Below are 18,933 nucleotides of genomic sequence, written 5' to 3' on the forward strand. Positions count from 1 at the left end.
GCTGTGTTTTCAAAACGACAACAGAAGATATATCATTAAGGATGTGTTCTAGTGCAGACAGTAGGAGTTGTGCCCGCGATATCTTTGTTGCGATGATACTTATTGACTCACTTGCTCTGAACTTCCAGCTGTTCGGAAAATTCCTGCTTCTCCATCTCCAGTGTCTTTATTTGGATTTCTTGGTTCTTTACGGTCCACTGAAGATCAGTCACTTTCCCTTTTAAAATAGTTATGGTCTGGAAAAACAAAATAGTGGCTTTTAAATCTTAAAAAAAAAAATCAAAGTAAAATACACGGAGGCATGGCCTGACCATCAAGCAAGCAGGACGTGAGCCAGGGGAGCTCCTCTGTTCAGACCACAATTTAAGCCTTAAAAGCATAGACTTCTGCAAACCTGGTGACTACAAATATATAAGGTTATACAAAGATAAATTATGCACCCACTGGACTGACTCACTTATCAGTACCACATACTTACCGGGCCCAGAGGATCCCTGTGGCCTGCTGTCTGTACCGAAGCGAGGGACGCGGCCGATCACTCGCTTTGAAGACGTGTATACTGTTTGGGCCGCACTTCCCCCGCCTTTGGACCGGTGGGGGTTATACCAGTCTACGCTTGGCCAGATCTGTGCAGTTCAACATATTAAAGCTGCCTGTGTTACCACATCGCAGGTGCAAAGCTGAACTTCGCATAAAACAAGATGGCTGACGCTCATGAATGGGTGGCCCGGGTCTTGGCACCAAAAACCACCTAATCCAATAAGGCTCCCCTCTATCCTCTGCTGAAAAACTGGAGGCACTCTTCTATTTTGGGCAAAGCTGAATTGTCGTCTGACTCTCGGTCTGCTGTGAAGGAGGGAAGGGGCGGCGGAGTAAAGCCAGAGAGGCCCAAACCGGGCAAAGCAGAAATCGTCTCTACTCCATCCACTACTGATAGTCCAACCAGGCCGAGAGCCACTTGGGGTCTGACCCCAATACACAAACCACACGAGCAGAGGAGCACCCAACACTTCCAAAAGCGGCGTAGGGCCTTACGTAGTCCCCCAAAGGGGGAGGGACTTGGAATTGAGAAGATACCGGGTCAGTGGAAAAGTGGTACCGGTTCTCGAACGGGTCTGGGGCTGCAGGGGTGCCTCACCCGGGCTCCGCTGTGCGGCCCTCTTTGACAGACTGTGCCACATGTTTAGCATGAATATTCTTTTTTTTCCCCTTTTCCTTTTATTTTCCTGATAGTTTAGCATCTGTTACGGTATCTGTCACTTACCCAGTAGCAGCTTACTTACCCTACTAGAAGCCTGTTACTCTTATCTTAGTGTTTAATTCCGGTTATCTCACAAGTCTCTCACCACTCACTAATCATCATTCTAAGACACGACATGTGAGTCTAGCTGGGGTACACTCCTTAGGAGCAGACTTGGCAGCACTTGGTTCATCTAATGCCTAGACACTGAACCAAGGTTGGTGTTTAAATTTATATTAAGATGGGGTGAAGGAAGAAGAATTCAGACTTCAAGATTCTAAAGACAATTAGGGTTTTAGGGTTAGTCGCAAAACAGTGAACTGTGGTGTAGTAAAAACCAAATGGCAAAATTTAGGCTAAAGTAGTCAAGCTGTGAAACGATTGTTGTAAAAATACAATTTAGGTCCCTGGGCCCCCTTGCCTCTTGTTGATAAGCTATTTTACTCACCATTTTTCCAGTTCGCGCTGGTCTTGTCGCAGCTGGCTGTGCCCTGCTCCGCCTCCATGGCTGAGGTCATCAAATTTGACAATTAGGAAAGCATTGGGATGCTATTGCGCATGCGCGGCAAAACGCTGCACCAATCTGCATCTCCTCATAGAGATGCATCAAATCAATGCATCTCTATGGGGGACGATCAGCATCTCTATGCAGAGCGTGCAGATGCTGAACATCAGTGCAACACTGACCCAGGAAGGGGTCAACTATGAAAGTATTCAGACTCCAGATCTTATTACCTCATTGGCCTCAGACAGTTTGTTTTCCCTCTCCAGCGTCTTCTTGCTCTGTGATTCAAAGCTTTTCTTAAAAGATTTCATCATTTCGTTCTGCTCCTGCAGTCGGTTCTGGAAATCCGTCTCCTTTTCCTCCAGTGCCTTGATGCGGCTTAGGAGCTTGTGATTTCGATCAGCCTCACGCTTTACACAAACGAAACGTAAACACGGACATTAGAACTTAAAAGGAAGTCAACAGCCAAATTACAGAATGTTCTACATGAAAGCGGATTGTAAACACACATTTATATTTCATTTTTCTTATTCTAACAAAACTTTTTTAATGATTTCTCCAGAATTTAATTTTAATAGAATTTACCAAACTTATGCCATTCTTTAGATTGCATCATTCATTGCAAACTTGGCATTTGTTTTGTGCAGAAATAAGCGGAAGCAAGCATTGCTGCATTAAAGGACAATGGCACTTCTCTGGAACAGACACCGGTGAATAAAAAGTGAAAATTCCGTATGTAGCAAATTAGATCTCATTCCAGTTTGCTCCTGGCACAACTAGGGCACGCATCAACTGGAGGAGAAACAAATGTTTCAGTTTCTCATCCTCCTCTTAATGTTGAGCTAAAATGGAGGCTCTCATTTCAAGGAAATAACAGAGAGAAATGTAGATTGGTTAGCTCCCCCTTAAAAAGGAAAAGGGGAGAGCTCGCCAGTCAACCTGGTATTTAGGAAAGAACACTGATTGCTACAAAATTATATCAATAGGTATATCCAAAGATAACACACATATCTACAGGGAAAGCATATACTGGAGACACTCGATACACATGTATCCTAACATAGACAGTGAGACACTGTAACTTTATTAGACAGACTGTAGAGAGGATACAATGTGTCAGTGTCCAAAAAATGCTTTAAACCCTAGACATCCTCAGTGAATATATTTAAATACCCACTCAATAATAGGTTAAATGCTAGCGTGTAGCGATATATTCCTATTGGGTACTCCACTGGGGAATGAAAGAGTGAATGTGATATCTCGAAATCTTTTAGAAGTTGGACAGATGTATCAATGGAGACAGTGTAGCATAGTATGCAGAAGGACACAAATGTCCGTCGTCCAGTGGCTTGCAAGTAATTTATTGAATGTCTAGGAGTGATAGGATGAAGTGTATATAGTGGTATAGATAGTCATATAAAGGACAAAAAATGCCTAGTAAGCACCACTATTAGGTACTCCTATCGACTCCCCCACGCCTACGTGGGTGTTCTAGCTCTAGTGGATCGCTCTGCTCTGTCCCCTTAGACTGTTATCAGTTTGCTAGTTCAGCTTGAAAAAGAAAAATAAACAATCATTTAAACTAACGAAAAAAGAAAAAAAGCGGGTGTCAGAAAAGGATTCCCTCGTGCATCGTGATGTGCTCGGTGAGTGAGGGAAATCCACAAACAGAAAAACCCGACGCGCGTTTCGGAGTGCAAGACTCTTTCGTCAGGGGCTGAAATTTGCCGCCCGATCCCCCCCGGTATTTAAATGTGAACTAGCCAATCAAGTGGGTGGAAATAAAATTCGTCATCCATCACGTGTTACTGTGCGGCCACGTGGGATTGCTGTGGGCGGAGTGTATGCCGCTGCATCAGAATGATTGGCATCACAATCACTTCCCTCTGTACCCGAACTGACAACGATCTATAAGTAGTTTTAAAGATCGCAAAACAGTGCCGTAGATTAGGATAGGAGCATTAGTAGTCTATCTTGCTATTTATAATATTTAAATAGCAAGATAGACTACTAATGCTCCTATCCTAATCTACGGCACTGTTTTGCGATCTTTAAAACTACTTATAGATCGTTGTCAGTTCGGGTACAGAGGGAAGTGATTGTGATGCCAATCATTCTGATGCAGCGGCATACACTCCGCCCACAGCAATCCCACGTGGCCGCACAGTAACACGTGATGGATGACGAATTTTATTTCCACCCACTTGATTGGCTAGTTCACATTTAAATACCGGGGGGGATCGGGCGGCAAATTTCAGCCCCTGACGAAGGAGTCTTGCACTCCGAAACGCGCGTCGGGTTTTTCTGTTTGTGGATTTCCCTCACTCACCGAGCACATCACGATGCACGAGGGAATCCTTTTCTGACACCCACTTTTTTTCTTTTTTCGTTAGTTTAAATGATTGTTTATTTTTCTTTTTCAAGCTGAACTAGCAAACTGATAACAGTCTAAGGGGACAGAGCAGAGCGATCCACTAGAGCTAGAACACCCACGTAGGCGTGGGGGAGTCGATAGGAGTACCTAATAGTGGTGCTTACTAGGCATTTTTTGTCCTTTATATGACTATCTATACCACTATATACACTTCATCCTATCACTCCTAGACATTCAATAAATTACTTGCAAGCCACTGGACGACGGACATTTGTGTCCTTCTGCATACTATGCTACACTGTCTCCATTGATACATCTGTCCAACTTCTAAAAGATTTCGAGATATCACATTCACTCTTTCATTCCCCAGTGGAGTACCCAATAGGAATATATCGCTACACGCTAGCATTTAACCTATTATTGAGTGGGTATTTAAATATATTCACTGAGGATGTCTAGGGCTTAAAGCATTTTTTGGACACTGACACATTGTATCCTCTCTACAGTCTGTTTAATAAAGTTACAGTGTCTCACTGTCTATGTTAGGATACATGTGCACTGAGTGTCTCCAGTATATGCTTTCCCTGTAGATATGTGTGTTATCTTTGGATATACCTATTGATATAATTTTGTAGCAATCAGTGTTCTTTCCTAAATACCAGGTTGACTGGCGAGCTCTCCCCTTTTCCTTTTTAAGGGGGAGCTAACCAATCTACATTTCTCTCTGTTATTTTTATGTATACACTAGGGTTCAAGCCCACATCTAGGTGGAACTGGTACCACCACCCTGACCTCTTACCCTACTCTCTGATCCACTAGTTCACGGACCAGAGACGACGGGATCCATAGCTTTACTACTCTCATTTCAAGGATATGTAAATACCATAGGGTTAATTTCTACATTCTATTGAAGATTTAACCTCACAAAGGTTATATTTGTAAAATAAAAGGTATACGCAGATAGAACATAAAAATATTCTGGATTTACATGTACCCTGCAAATAAAATCAGAAAGTATTTGTGTGTGCCTCCCTAGCACCCAGAAAGCTACCATGAAACTGAACTCATTCTATAGACTTTAATCAGCAGGTTGAAACTTCAGACCGATTCCTGGCGGAATGATGTAAACGGAAATTTTTACTACCCAGGATTTTAATATTATGTGGACTTATCGCCTTTATTTAATAAATACAGGGGAGGTCTAAAAAAAAATTCGAAATTGACGCTGCTGTATTGACCTGCTGCAATGGGTGTCTGTCATTGACAGAGATTGTCAGCTGACCATTTTCAGCCAATCAACCACCTACTGCAGGTATGCATTGGTATGGCTAATGAAGAATGTAATGGAAACCAGACTTCCAGTGGGGACTGGACTGTGGGCAGCCAGTGACATTTAGTATCAAAAGAAGAATTTTTATTAATTTAGACAATCTTTATTAGCAGTTTTTCAAAAGAAGAAGTATATTTAATTAAGTATATTCAGATAGCTGCTAGAGATCCTTCCTGGGTCATGGCTGCCTAAAATGCATCCAAACATTCAGTGTCTCCTCCCTCTGCATGCAGACACTGAACTTTCCTCATAGAGATTCATTGATTCAATTCAGCTCTATGAGGAGATGCTGATTGGCCAGGGCTGTGTTTGAATCATGCTGGCTCTGCCCCTGATCTGCCTCCTTGTCAGTCTCAGCCAATCCTATGGGGAAGCACTGTGATTGGATCAGGCTACCACTTCTGATGTCAACAGACTGCTTGTTTTTCTGAGTCAAACAGCATGCAGATTTACAGCTTCAGGCTTAAATACAGTAAGATTTGTGTTCCTGAACCTATAGTAATCCTTTAATTATTTTTAACACTGCATTTACTGGAGCAAACAGTTGTGCTGGTAGTTGGTAGCAAGTCTCTCTCCAACTATGGCATCCAGTATGAAAAATATATATATAGTAAAACATCATCTGCTACTTTCCATGCTTTGCCCAGCCGAATGTCCTAATCAGCCAGTAAGGTTTTTTTGACATTTTAATGCTGGTAAGGGCAGGAGAACTATTTCTCTATTTGTTCACCCTCATTCAGTGACAAAATGCTTGAAAATGGTTTAAACAATGAACGTAGGGATAGCGCCAAGGGACTCCAGGCACTATAACCAACTCAATGAGATGTAATCGTTACAGTGTCTACAGTGTCCCTTAAACATAAATGACAGGTGATTTGCCATGTTTTATTCAATACTGTAAATTCTAAAGAAGTAACGGCTTCCATCTAGTTTACACCTACATTAAACACAACGTACCAAAACACATCATAGCTTTTCCCAGTACCAAACCTATTTGAAATCTATTTGCACTTGATCCCAATATTCCTGCAATGCAGTGACTGAGAACGTTCACAGACCATGAAATCCCAAGATAAAATATACATGATGCTGCAATACAAACCTCAAAATTCTTGGCATTAGTACAGGCCTCTTTCTCAAGTTCAATACGAGCCCGCTTGTGGCTCAGATCCATCTGCATCTTCTCGCGCTCCACTTGAATTAACTGTGTTTTTGTACGGATCTGAGCTGCCTGGTCTTCAAGCTACAGAATACAAGATAAACCATAATGTAATCAAATAGTTTTAGAATAATACATGCAATTTTTTTATTTTTTTTAAAGGGTAAAAGCACAAGACAACACTTAAACAGATTTTTTGTACATTGTGAATAAAACACAGGTTTATATCCTTTAAAGGGATACTATAGTGCCAGGAATACAAAGCTATATTCCGGGCACTATCGCTCCCCCCTCCTAGCAAATCCTATTATTTGGAGATATCCTGCAATCAGAAGGGTACATTACCAAAAATTTCTGCTGAAACTGCATCTGTAGCGAAGACCCGGCAGAGGAGGATGCACTGAGATTATGTGGAGGAGTATCCAGTGGTTGCGAAAGAAATTTATTGAAAGATCGCAAAGTAGAAATAACAGTTGTATTATCATCCATGCTGTCCATCTTGAAGGTTTTATTATCAGATCTGGAAGACAATAAACACCTTTTTATAGAATGCTGTAAGTTTATTAACATGCATTATTTGTTAGAGAGAACCTGAATTACATTGTGTATGTGTTAAATACACTGTGGTTTTGTTTTGGTAATCTAAAACTGCACTGCTGTTATGAGATTCCTTTTTCGGTTAGTGAACACAGTAGAATCCGGATGAACAGTTTATAAATTGTTTGTGCTTTTGTTGGCTGTATGTGTACTATTCTACCAGTCTTGGCAAAAGGAGAATACCTCACTCCAGACCACCATGATGACCTGGCTTCTACCTTGGTGGACTTCCTCTAGATCTACAAGATAACCTCCAAGTACACTACTGCGGTTTGTATATCCATGTCTTCTCGCCTAACCGGATTGAATGTACCAAAAGGGGAGCAGAAGGCTAGTAGGAAAATGTTTTGTGTGATTAGTGCGTTTATACAGGTCTCACAAAGATTTGATGCCTAATTAAGGACAGATTAACACGTATATAAGTTACTTTTACAGGCGCGTAACGATAAACACATAATGACTTACATTGGAATGGGAGATATCAGGATGTAGCACATCTGTGGCTCAAGCACCCAGTTCAACAGACAATGTGCCGGTAATTCATGTAGACCAGGGGTGCCAAAAAGATAGATCCCCAGATGTTGGAGAACTACAACTCCCATGATGCTTTGCATGCCTCTGGAATGCCTTTAGAATGGCAAAGGATCATGGAAGCTGTAGTTTTCCAATATCTGGGTCTACCTTTTTGGGCACCCCTGATGTATACCCCTGTATACAAACAAGTAACATGACTGAACTTCAAAGTTGACACTCCAAGAACCACCACCGCTTATGGTTGTGGTGTAAAAAGATTAAACCTACAGATTTTCAGGTGTAAACCATGCCTTTACTGTTACAGCCACTAGAGGTGTTTACTATTGCAATCCTAAAATCCTTGCAGGACCAAAGTCAGACACATATCGCTCCCCACAGAGATAAACTGGAATAATATATCTCTAGGGGGACATGCTGATTGGCACAGCTTGGATATTCTTTGCACATGTGAAGTGACCCCCAATGATCTCAGCTAGGAGAGGAGCACCATCTGCTGAGAGAGACTAAATGTAATTAAACTTCTTTATTTAACTGTTACGTCTGAAAAGGTACAGGAGCCAGGCTCCGTTCTGCTAGTTTGTCATCCTTACATATGACATTCCTGCATAAGGATGCCAAATTATGGAGTTAACCACTAACCTTACAGATCACATTTAAGAATAGGGTATTTCTTAAATTTCATCTTTCAGCTGTTTAGTAGTTAGCTCCCAAGCTGTGTATCCATATATATGGCAATCTCACATAAGGGTATCAAATTATGGAGCAAGCAACAGCCTGAGCTGCAATGAGTGGCTGTGATTGGTTGACAGGTTTTTTTTTTTTTACCAAAATGAGAACTGGCAGGAATTGAAAATTAATTTTATAATCTATCAAGCACTCACTGCTGGTATGAATCGGTACGGCTAATCTCTGCTCTAGCCATACTTCTACTAGGGGCAAGGCTGGGGTGGCCAGCGACACTTATTTTGTGTTAAATAGCTGTAAAATTGTTTAATACTAAATAGAGGAACAGTGCCAGGAGACCGCAGGCACTATAAACAATTCACGGAGATAAAATGGTTATAGTGCCTAGAGTTGTCCTTTAAGTAGGTATATGCAGCGCTGTCGGCATCACTAAGAGGCACACGAGGGAGCTGAGCAGGGAAATCCCTCGCCGCATTGACCAGCCGCGAGGTAGTGAAAGGATCCCTACTGGACCCCAGGGAAATAGAGAATTCACTGCAGCACTCCCAACGGTAGGGAGTCTGGCTGGATTGAAATGGAAAATAAAATGGAAAAAAATTGTTAGTGAGTGCGTACGCGTGTCAGTGAAAGTGAGTGTGTAGGCGTGTCGGTCAGTGAGTGAGTGTGTGTTAGTTAAACAGTGTATCTGTCAGTAAGTGTATGCATCAGTGAGGGCGTGTGTCTGTCAAGCAAAGAGTGTGTTGGTTTTAAAGTGAGAAATTTAGAGCCAGAGTTGTGTCATGCCTAGGGCAGCACAAAACCAAAATACACCACTGGGCATATGAACATATAAAGCAGCGACTTCATGAGATACATGTGACATGGTAGAATTAGATATGTATATATTAAGCATCACGTGATACAAATAGATGTATGCATATACAAAGCAGTCACATGTGATTAAAATGTGTTTATGTATAATGCAGAGACATGGCATAAGCAGGGCTCAACATTTGACAAAGTTTGTTTACACTACAAGACAGGCCTAAACATTACTCACTGCCACAAGTCTTAAGGGTCCATAACACACACAATTAATGGGGGGGATTTTATTCTAACCAATGCCTAGTGGGCGAGTGGAAATTTCGAGCCCTGATAAGCACACAAAGCTTATATACAAATCAGTGTCACAGCTTACGCAGTGTCTGTAGGAAGCAGTTACGTGATATATGTATATATAAAGCATTGACATGGTACAAACATATATGGTATGTGTAAATACATCAGTCACATGGTGTAAGCACAGAGGATGTGTGTCTCTCTCTACAGACACACACAGTGAAATGTTATAAATAGATACCTATATAGTGTTATATAAAGGGAGTGTGTGTGTATATTATATATATATCTCAACACACAGTGAAATTGTATAAATAGATACCTATATAGTGTTTTATTAAGTGAGAGAGTGTGTGTGTGTGTGTATATATATCAACATACAGTGAAATGGTATAAGTAGGAGCTCTATATAAAGCTGTGCTACGGTATAAATACACTGAATTGCTCTATATAAAAGGTGTGATCTGGTATATGTGTATATATGACAGTCACACAGTATATGTAGATACCTATATGGTGCTATATAAAGTGAGAGTGTGTGTGTATATATATATATATATCTATATATCAACATACAGTGAAATGGTATAAGTAGATACCTATATAGTGTTATATAAAGGGAGTGTATATGTATCAACATACAGTGAAATGGTATAAGTAGGAGCTCTATATAAAGCTGTGCTACGGTATAAATACACTGAATTGCTCTATATAAAGCTGTGATCTGGTATATGTGTATATATGACAGTCACATGGTATAAGTAGATACCTATATAGTGTTATATAAAGTGAGAGTGTGTGTGTGTGTGTGTGTATATATATATATATATATATATATATATCTCAACATACAGTGAAATGGTATAAGTAGATACCTATATAGTGTTATATAAAGGGAGTGTGTGTGTGTGTGTGTGTGTGTGTGTGTGTGTGTGTGTGTATATATATATCAACATACAGTGAAATGGTATAAGTAGGAGCTCTATATAAAGCTGTGCTATGGTATAAATACACTGAATTGCTCTATATAAAGCTGGGATCTGGTATATGTGTGTGTATATGACAGTCACACGGTATATGTAGATAGTGTGTATGTAGATAACTCCCTGACATGCTACATACAACATGTACGCATGTACATATAAAGCATATTATTGAATATGATGCCTGTATCAGTCACGTGGTACAGTCAGACAGAATGTAGATAAAACTGTTACAATGTTGCAGCCAGCGCACTCACCGCTCTGTACAAAGCCCCCCAAGTCTAAACTGAACGATCCCGCTCCCAGCTCCTTCCTAGCCAATCTCGCGAGAAAAACGGTTTACCGTATATACCGCAAACCAGGAGCTTTACCGTACTGCCTGTAGAGCAAGCCCCCGCTTTCCAATGCATGGTGATACCATTCCAATAATAAAACATGTCTTGGAACATCTCATGATCTGATAATGTTAATCATTATAGTTTGCTTTATGTAGTGAGTGAGCATTTTATGGCTACTGGTGACACGCAGAGCTGCACTATTTTCTGGCACTTTAATCATTTTTATTTTATATAAATTAAATTTATAAAGTATATAATTAACAAATAAAAATACTCAATAATGAAATATAATTAGCATTAGGCATTACCATCAATTTAAAAATGGAGTATCTTACTTCTGTTAATTATACTGAAATCCATACAGCATTTCTTTATTTTTTTAATTAAAAAAAAAAAAAACATGTTATAATTTTTGTTTTTGCAGTCACCCTCCTGTTAGCTTACCTTTTGTGTCCAGGAGGGTGGCATGCTTGAGGTCCTGGTGATGGTGGCTGATGGGAGTGAGCCTCCATGCTGCCGGGTGCATCGCCGGCTCCAGCCAACTCCTGCGCAGCGCTCTGTGACTCTGGAAGGAAGTGACAACTGGGGCAGATTCAGTGTTTAGCTTCTCCACTACCCACACTTTAAAATGTAACAAAAACACCCCCAATTTTTCATTGCATATATATATATATATATATATATATATATATATATCATACAAAATACAAAATGCAGCGCACATGCACATTCACTAAACAGTGATTTTAAGCCTCGCAGAATGTAATAGTTTGAGTACATTGACGTTATGGTAGGCCTATGCAAAGTATGATCATATAATGTAACTACTTTTTTTTCTTTTGCCTAGGTGAGGTGTTTTTAAATAAAATTATTACATTCTGTAAGGATTTTGTATATTGTATATATTGGCCCCAGCAGCACCCTATAATGTATGCATGTTCAGGTGAGTGCAGCCCTAGCCACCCTTGGTTTCATTTATTTATATATTTGCACCCCTCCCTGTCACAGGTGCCTCATTCCAGGACCCTATTTAGCCTTGACCCGCAGAGAGTCCCAGGAGGAAGTATTTCCCAAGTCAGTGGGTTAGACTCTTAAGAGGAGGCTGCTAGAGTAGGACCTGCCAAGAATGGGGTACCTTGACGTTGTGGCATCAATTTCATCCTAAGTGTATTTTTTTCATCAATATTCTTTATTAGCAATTTTAACAAATGAAAAAAAAAACCATAAAAATAAAAAAATGACAAGACACAATGTCATAGATTCATATTATTATCAGTGTCCCCATTAGTCCCTTCCTTTAGTTTTGGTTCAACATTCAGGGATATTTTCTCTGATATTCTATTCCAAGAGAACTAATAGGGAGAGTGGGCATCCCTGTCTTGTCCCATTTTCCCAGATCGAACCAGTCAGCATGTATGTTTTGCCCGATGGTTGTGGCAGTGAGGATGCTATATAAAGCTTTTATTGCGCTCCAGAAAAAGAATCTAAAGACGAACAATTCCAAGCTCTGCATCATGAACCCCCAATCCACCCGGTCAAAAGCTTTCTCCGCATCTAAAGCAATAATGACTAATTATTTTTGTTGGGTTTTTTTTGCCAAATCCAATATGTCAATTATTCTTCGGATATTAATCCTAGTTGATCCCTGGGGACCTGGGGCTTTCTTGTTTTTAAGTGCTTCAATAACTTCACTAGTCTGAATAGTTTTATCTAACATTTCTTTCTGCTCTTTAGTAATTTTACGTATTTGTAGTGCTTCCAGGCTAAGATGATCTAAACTCCCCTCTTTAATATTATTAGAACTATTTTACAGTGATTTATAATACTTATTGAAACTTAAGCCGATATCTTTAGGAGCTCTGTATATCTTATCTTTGTGTATTATTTTATCTATCCTTTTTGCAGCCTGTTGTTTTTTTTAATCTGTTAGTAAGCATCTTGTCCACTCTATTGCTTTTTATATACCAGTTTTGTTTTAGTCGTTCTAAGTTGTTAGAAATTCTTATCATGTTTAATTCTGTAATTTTATCTTTTATACTAATCTAATTCTATCTGCCCCTTCTCTCGTTGTTTTTTCCTTATTTGTTTGTTCCAGCTTGTAAAGAGTGATGTACATATCTACAAGGGATCTTCCTCGTTCTTTATTTTCTTGTATCCCTAATTTAATCAAATGCCCTCTGATCACCGAGTTATATGCAATCCATCTAATTCCCAGAGTTCCGTCCCGATTCTCCAGAAAGTAACTGTTTGTCATTTGATTAATATATTCCCTGTTTTTTTTTAACTGCTCAGGAGGATCTCATTCAATCACCACTGTCTTGTTTCCTTCTTTAAGTCATCCTGTATATCCCAAATCACTGCATTATTGGGAGGGGTCGGACTGCCATGCTGGACGGTCGCAAGAGAGATCAGCTCCTGCAATCTATAATTCTTTAAGCTTATAACCTATGGTTTTCTACCAATTTGTCAACCAGCAGCTGTGGCCCTCAGTGTGCAGGGGGTACTGGATCCGAGTCGAAGCTAGCTCCTGGAGTTTTAGTCCCTTGGAGGAGAAATCTTCATTGTCCCAGGTGGGGCCTACTTCCTACTTCGGCGGTGAGTGAAGCGGACGGCCGCTGCTCCACTATCCTGCCTGAAAGTGCCCTACGAGCAGTCACAATTTAGGTGGAACCGGCCCTGTTCCCTTTAAAATTACTGCATTATGATCTGACCAATAAATAGTTTTTTATAAAAAAAATCTTAATACAATTTAGTAGCGTGATGTTACCAGCTAATATATCTATCCTAGCATAAGAGCAATGCCTATGTGAAAAAAGGGTAAAATCATAATCTTGTGGGTAGAGTACTCTCCGAACATCATATAATGCAGCCTTTTTTTAAAAAGTGGCGAGCCCTTGCCCTCCTGAGCAGTGCTGTATTGATATGTTCTCCCAATGCAATGGTATCCTCGTGTCCCATGCAGTATCCAGGACGCAATTATAGTCTCCTGCGACGATTAGTCTGCCCTTGGATATCCTAAGTGTATTTTGATATTAATATATATATATATATTATTATTATTATTTATATAGTGCCAACAAATTCCGCAGCGCTGTTATATTTATATCAAAATTAAGAATGAAATTATATATAAGTATATGTATTTATTTAGTTCTAATTAGGACTGATACCTTCCTAGGCACATTCACAATCTGCCGGCCCCCCTTCTACAAAACCCCTGCCCTCCTCCCTACAAACCCCTCCCCCCCTCTAAAAACCCATGCCCACCCTCTACAAACCCTCTCCCCATTTATAACAACAATAACAAAAAAAAACAATACTAGCAAGCAGACGGTGATGGATTGCCTGCTTTCTGCCTACTGCTGTTGAGGAACTGCCGCCATGGTGTTCCCCGCACCCAGTGTCTGAGTCTCTGAGTGAAGCAGGAGGCAGACCACATGGAGTATGTTGGAGCAGCGTTGAGCACCTCCGTGCTCCTCCTCCACACGAGTAAGTTGTGCTGCTCGGCCGCGGATGTATGGTACCCTCCTTGCGAGTGGCACCCGGAGTGGACCGCCCACCCACTCCCCAGTTAGTACACCGCTGGTGACAGACTGTCACTTCCTCCCTGCTGGCCAATACTACAGGGCCGCGGCACCCGACTGGGCCCTTGTATAGCGAGTATTATCAGGTGGACGCACATTATATACAATATCCGGTAAATCACACACACACATTCTGATATACATTGTAAATCAGATTGTGTGTGCACTTTTATGATGCCAGGAGTTCCATGGTAAAGAAAGTCAAATTGTTTAAGAACAGTTTGGCAACTTTTCCAGGGACCACAGCGCTGGATCCAGGTAATTAAATTAAGGTTTTTTTAACCCTTTGTGCGCTCTGGGAAGGCCCCAAGCGAAGGGGGGCACTATAAGATACTATATGCTAGGAATTATAATTTTTTTTTATTCCTAGCCTATAGCTTCCCTTTATGGCCTGGCTACTAGCATACGACATGGCATTTTAAAGTAACACTTTAAGCACCATAACCACTACAGATATCTGCAGCTATTATGGTGCCAGGAGTGCCCCATCCCATTATAAGTAGTAAAACATTGTGGTATGGGTTTGTCTTTGTGGCGGAACCCACCTCGCCACTGGACATTGGAGGGGCCTGGCTGCCTGCCTCTTACCTGCTGACTATGGCCCCTGGAAAATTGGTACACTTAAAGATTTATATTTGGGCATATTGTACTGTATATTGCTGCTACTGGCCCTTTTAACAGCATCTATGGACACATTGGGACTTTTGGGACTACTGTCCCTTTAAGACTGTGAAGCATGTTCTAGTGTGCTGCCTGTAATATTGTATATGTATTCATGTGTTAAGTTTAGCCTGGGTGATATGTATGCAGCATTCAACTGATTGTTCGGTAGAATCACTCCATTCAGTATATTGAGTGAAACTACCGAACAACCAGACCACCCAGGAATAAGTGTGCCTCCAATTACAGTTTGCAACAATGTTGCAAACGGGTAATTGGCAATCAGTGCAGTGTGGTCTTTGTCCTCTGGGTGGCCGCCATTCGGGAAACAAACACGTGGCGGCGGCCATCTTAAACTACCGAACAGCGGTGTTTTGCCGTCGAGTGTCTGGAACTAAAATCGGACACTTGACTAGGCAAACACCGCTGAGACCTCCATACTTCCAGAAATTCGTATGGAAACTACCGAATGACCCACCGTTCGGTAGAAAGAACCCCACAAACAAGGGAATTCATTCAAACCCTCTCCAGGCTCTATAACACAGGCAATTCGTCTGTTTTCATTCCCTTGTTTGTGACCGACCGCAGGGCCAAAATGCATGGAACTGTTTTCGGATACTTTACCCATGCGGTCGGTCAAATCTTTGGAACCCCATATCTCACGAACCATTCATCCGAATGACTTGAATTTTGGATATGTTGTCCCCCTGAATAAGGGCTATCCAGCGATGCTGGATTTAAAGGTGTACCTCCTGTTTTTGGGGTACATCCAGGAATTGGGGAAAAGTGTGTACTGTATAATTGGGTTAAGTGGTAATCTAAGGGGAGGAAATGTGTGGGAGGTGCATCCATGTGATTGGTCAATATCATCCTCCCCCTGGGAGTGTCCTGTATGTACCTGTTTGTGAATAAAAGCCAGGCTGGATGAGCCAGTCCAGAGTTCCTGTTTTACCCTCAAAGTGATGTGTCGTCTCATTATTGGGGGAAGGATTTATTGCATGCTGTTCCAGTTGACTGCTAGGAGTACAAGCCTATTCGTATGGTTCCTATTCAATGGTCTACAGCATTCATACGCTTGGGAGAATTTAAAGGTTTCTCGGATTCGGTGATTGTGGTGTCTGCCAGAGTGCTTGGAGTCCTCAGGAAGCACTAGGAGCATCCATTAACGGAGGTACCAAGTCTGGGTGCCAGGCGATCCGTTACATTGGTGGCAGCGGTGGGATGGCGTCCTAGTGTGAGGTAAAGCAGCTCAGAGACACTGTTTGGATTTACAAATTGAGGGCAACGCTAGCAGTCGTGCAGCGCCCCTGGGAGCAGACAAGTATGGAAGGTTCTGGCTCTGGAGATGATTGGCTGGCCGAGGTGAGGCAGCGAGTGGCCGAGTATGGGGATGATATACCCATGGAGACACGCCGGGTGATCTGGAACCAGGTCATGGCTGAGCGAAACACAAGGCTGGACCGAGAATTCCGGTTGGCGAAAGAGAGGAAGTATGCTCAGCAGCAGGAGCGTTACAGCAGCCGAGTAGAGGCTGCATCCGAGGAGGTTAGCCGTCTTTCCCTGAGGCGGCGGGAGGAACCCGAAGTGGGGGTCCTCATAGACTGGTCCTGTGAGGAACCACAACAGGCAGGTAGAGATGGGACCAAGGTCTCTCCACCGGGATGCTGGGCAACCGGCCCAGATCCCCAGCAGCAGCCAGAGTTGCCAGGTGGGGAAGCAGGTGGCCCTTACTCACAAATGTTGAGGGGCCTCACGGGTTGGTCCTGGGAAGACCCACAGATGGCAGGTGGAGATGGGACTGCAGTCTCTCTACCGGCCCTACAGGGATGCTGGGCAGTCGGCCCAGATCCCCAGCGGCAGTGTGAAGTGCAGGGAGAGGAGAGCAGCGTCCTCCCTCCCCAGCGGCAGGCTGAGTTACAGGGGGCAGAGGTAGTTGGTCCTACCCCCCAGCAGCAGCGTGATTCTTTGGGAATAGAGAGCCCAGTCTCCGTTCCCCAGCAGCAGGACACTGAATTGGGAGGAGAGACAGTCGGTCTCCCTCCACAAAGACTGAAAGTAGGCATGGGAGAGGAGATTGTTACCACCTCTCCCCAGCGGCGGATCATCAATGGGCAGAGTGTTCTAATGGGAGAGGAGCTGGTTACCACCTCTCCCCAGCGGCAGCTTAATGTACCAGGGGGAGACTGTAAGCCCCACACCAGCACAGATGGGACCGTGGTCTCTGTGCCCAAGTTACAGGGAGCTGAAGGGGCCGTCCTCCCTCCCCAGTGGCAGTGTGATTTGTTGGGAATTGGGAGCCCAGTCTCCATTCCCCGGCAGCAGAGTGTCCAGCAGGGAAGAGAGAGCCCAGTCTCCTTTCCCCAGCAGCAGGACACTGTATTGGGAGTAGAGACAGTCGGTCTCCCTCCACAGAGTATAGAAGTATGTAGGGGAGAGGAGCTTGCTACCACCTCTCCCCAGCGGCGGATCAGTAAAGTGCAGGGAGAGGAGAGCAGCGTCCTCCCTCCCCAGCGGCAGCCTAACACACCAAGGGGAGACAGTAAGCCCCACACCAGCACAGATGGGACCGTGGTCTCTGTGCCCAAGCTACAGGGAACTGAAGGAGATGTCCTTGCTCCCCAGCGGCAGTCTACGGTTCAGGGAGAGGAGTTTGTCATCCCCTCTCCCCAGCGGCAGCTTAGCACACCAAGGGGAGACAGTAAACCCCACAACCGTGCAGATGGGACCGTAGTCTCTGCACCTACACCACTGGGGATAGGGACAGTCGGTCCTAGTCCACAACAGCCAGACAAAATATCGGAAGGGGAGACAGTCGTTTTTCCCCAACAACAGCTGTGTTCAACCAGGGGAGAGGACACCCTGGTTACTTTTTCCCCAAGCCTTGGACTTACAACTGGACACGAGTGGCAGGGGGCCATCTGGACAACTACCCCCTGTAAGGACAGCCAGCCGACTATCAGAGCCCCAGACCGACTGGAGGTCTGGAGTCTGGATAGTCTAAATGGGAAAGGGGAGAAATGTGGCGGAACCCACCTCGCCACTGGACATTGGAGGGGCCTGGCTGCCTGCCTCTTACCTGCTGACTATGGCCCCTGGAAAATTGGTACACTTAAAGATTTATATTTGGGCATATTGTACTGTATATTGCTGCTACTGGCCCTTTTAACAGCATCTATGGACACATTGGGACTTTTGGGACTACTGTCCCTTTAAGACTGTGAAGCATGTTCTAGTGTGCTGCCTGTAATATTGTATATGTATTCATGTGTTAAGTTTAGCCTGGGTGATATGTATGCAGCATTCAACTGATTGTTCGGTAGAATCACTCCATTCAGTATATTGAGTGAAACTACCGAACAACCAGACCACCCAGGAATAAGTGTGCCTCCAATTACAGTTTGCAACAATGTTGCAAACGGGTAATTGGCAATCAGTGCAGTGTGGTCTTTGTCCTCTGGGTGGCCGCCATTCGGGAAACAAACACGTGGCGGCGGCCATCTTAAACTACCGAACAGCGGTGTTTTGCCGTCGAGTGTCTGGAACTAAAATCGGACACTTGACTAGGCAAACACCGCTGAGACCTCCATACTTCCAGAAATTCGTATGGAAACTACCGAATGACCCACCGTTCGGTAGAAAGAACCCCACAAACAAGGGAATTCATTCAAACCCTCTCCAGGCTCTATAACACAGGCAATTCGTCTGTTTTCATTCCCTTGTTTGTGACCGACCGCAGGGCCAAAATGCATGGAACTGTTTTCGGATACTTTACCCATGCGGTCGGTCAAATCTTTGGAACCCCATATCTCACGAACCATTCATCCGAATGACTTGAATTTTGGATATG

At 43.0% G+C, this 18,933-nt stretch overlaps 1 protein-coding gene across 1 annotated transcript in view; it reads right to left on the reverse strand.

Moving 5' to 3' along the window:
- The window catches only part of MAD1L1 (mitotic arrest deficient 1 like 1), a 784,552-nt gene extending 773,721 nt beyond the window's left edge, over window positions 1-10,831 (reverse strand). The window contains exons 1-5 of the mRNA XM_063430429.1: window positions 10,762-10,831; window positions 6,954-7,128; window positions 6,552-6,692; window positions 1,976-2,155; window positions 112-236 (exon numbers count right to left, since the gene is read on the reverse strand). Coding sequence (XP_063286499.1) covers window positions 112-236; window positions 1,976-2,155; window positions 6,552-6,692; window positions 6,954-7,106 — 599 coding nt within the window. The 5' untranslated portion in view covers window positions 7,107-7,128; window positions 10,762-10,831. The remainder of the gene's footprint in view (window positions 1-111; window positions 237-1,975; window positions 2,156-6,551; window positions 6,693-6,953; window positions 7,129-10,761) is intronic.
- Between the last annotated feature and the right edge of the window lie 8,102 nt (window positions 10,832-18,933).

The sequence above is a fragment of the Pelobates fuscus genome, chromosome 8 (genome assembly GCF_036172605.1).
Source record: "Pelobates fuscus isolate aPelFus1 chromosome 8, aPelFus1.pri, whole genome shotgun sequence".
Classification (NCBI taxonomy): domain Eukaryota; kingdom Metazoa; phylum Chordata; class Amphibia; order Anura; family Pelobatidae; genus Pelobates; species Pelobates fuscus.